At 61.4% G+C, this 775-nt stretch overlaps 1 protein-coding gene across 2 annotated transcripts in view; it reads right to left on the bottom strand.

Moving 5' to 3' along the window:
* PCSK5 (proprotein convertase subtilisin/kexin type 5) overlaps positions 1 to 711 on the bottom strand; it is a 271,155-nt gene extending 270,444 nt beyond the window's left edge. The window contains exon 1 of one of the 2 annotated variants that reach the window (XM_019473650.1): positions 24 to 711. In XM_019473650.1, coding sequence (XP_019329195.1) covers positions 24 to 221 — 198 coding nt within the window. In that variant the 5' untranslated portion in view covers positions 222 to 711. The remainder of the gene's footprint in view (positions 1 to 23) is intronic. The other variant, XM_019473649.1, reaches the window with a different exon arrangement.
* Between the last annotated feature and the right edge of the window lie 64 nt (positions 712 to 775).

The raw sequence follows: 775 nt of genomic DNA, 5'->3' as shown, positions 1-775 counted from the left end.
GAAGTAGTTGTAAGGAGGGTTACCTGTCCTATATTGACGTATCCGTATTTGCTAGCTATCCGGTTGGCCTCCGGGAGCCCCCCAGTTATCCGCACAGCCCAGTGGTTGGTGTACAGGCGCGTCCTGCAGGCGGGCAGCAGGAACCCCAGCAGCAGGGTGAGCCGGCAGAGAAGGTCCCCGCCGCCTCCGCCTCCCCAGCAGCAGTGGCGCTTCCAGCCCATCTTCTCCTCCTCCGCACACAACCCCCACAAAACTTCTCCTTCCTTCTTCCGAGGCTCTTCTCCTCACCTCCGGGCGGCACCGGCGGCGCGTCCTCCCAAGTTACCCCGAGGAGGAAACTAGGAAGAGCTTGGAGTAGTGCATTGAACCGCCCGGGGGTTAAATGATGAGGGGTTGGGAATAATGGTTATGATCGGGGATTACTGCTGTCCCCTCCTCCCGCCGCTCTTCGGGGATTAAGTAACTTGCTTGGAAAGCTTCTCTCACAGTTTCTGAGCGCCAGCTTCTCCCTCTGTCCCCAGCTACATGGGAAGTCGTTTCTCCGCCGGGAGGAGGGCTCCTTCTCCCTCTCTCCGCGCTTCCCTCCTCTCTGACTTCCTTCCCCCTGCCAGCGATCTTCTGCCTCTTCTCCCGCGTCTGGCTTTTCCTCGCCTTCCCTCTCTCTCTCTTGCGCGGAGTCCGGGAGCAGCGCGGCTGCGGCGGCAGGCGGTGTGTGAGTGTTGGCAGCAGAGCGCCTCAGTTCACTCCGGCTCGGCCACCTCCCTCTCCTCTCCTC

This window comes from Aptenodytes forsteri, unplaced genomic scaffold (genome assembly GCF_000699145.1).
Source record: "Aptenodytes forsteri isolate BGI_AS27 unplaced genomic scaffold, ASM69914v1 Scaffold151, whole genome shotgun sequence".
NCBI lineage: Eukaryota > Metazoa > Chordata > Aves > Sphenisciformes > Spheniscidae > Aptenodytes > Aptenodytes forsteri.
The sequence above is the reverse complement of the archived record's forward strand: the minus strand, read 5'-3'. Positions and strand labels throughout refer to the sequence as shown.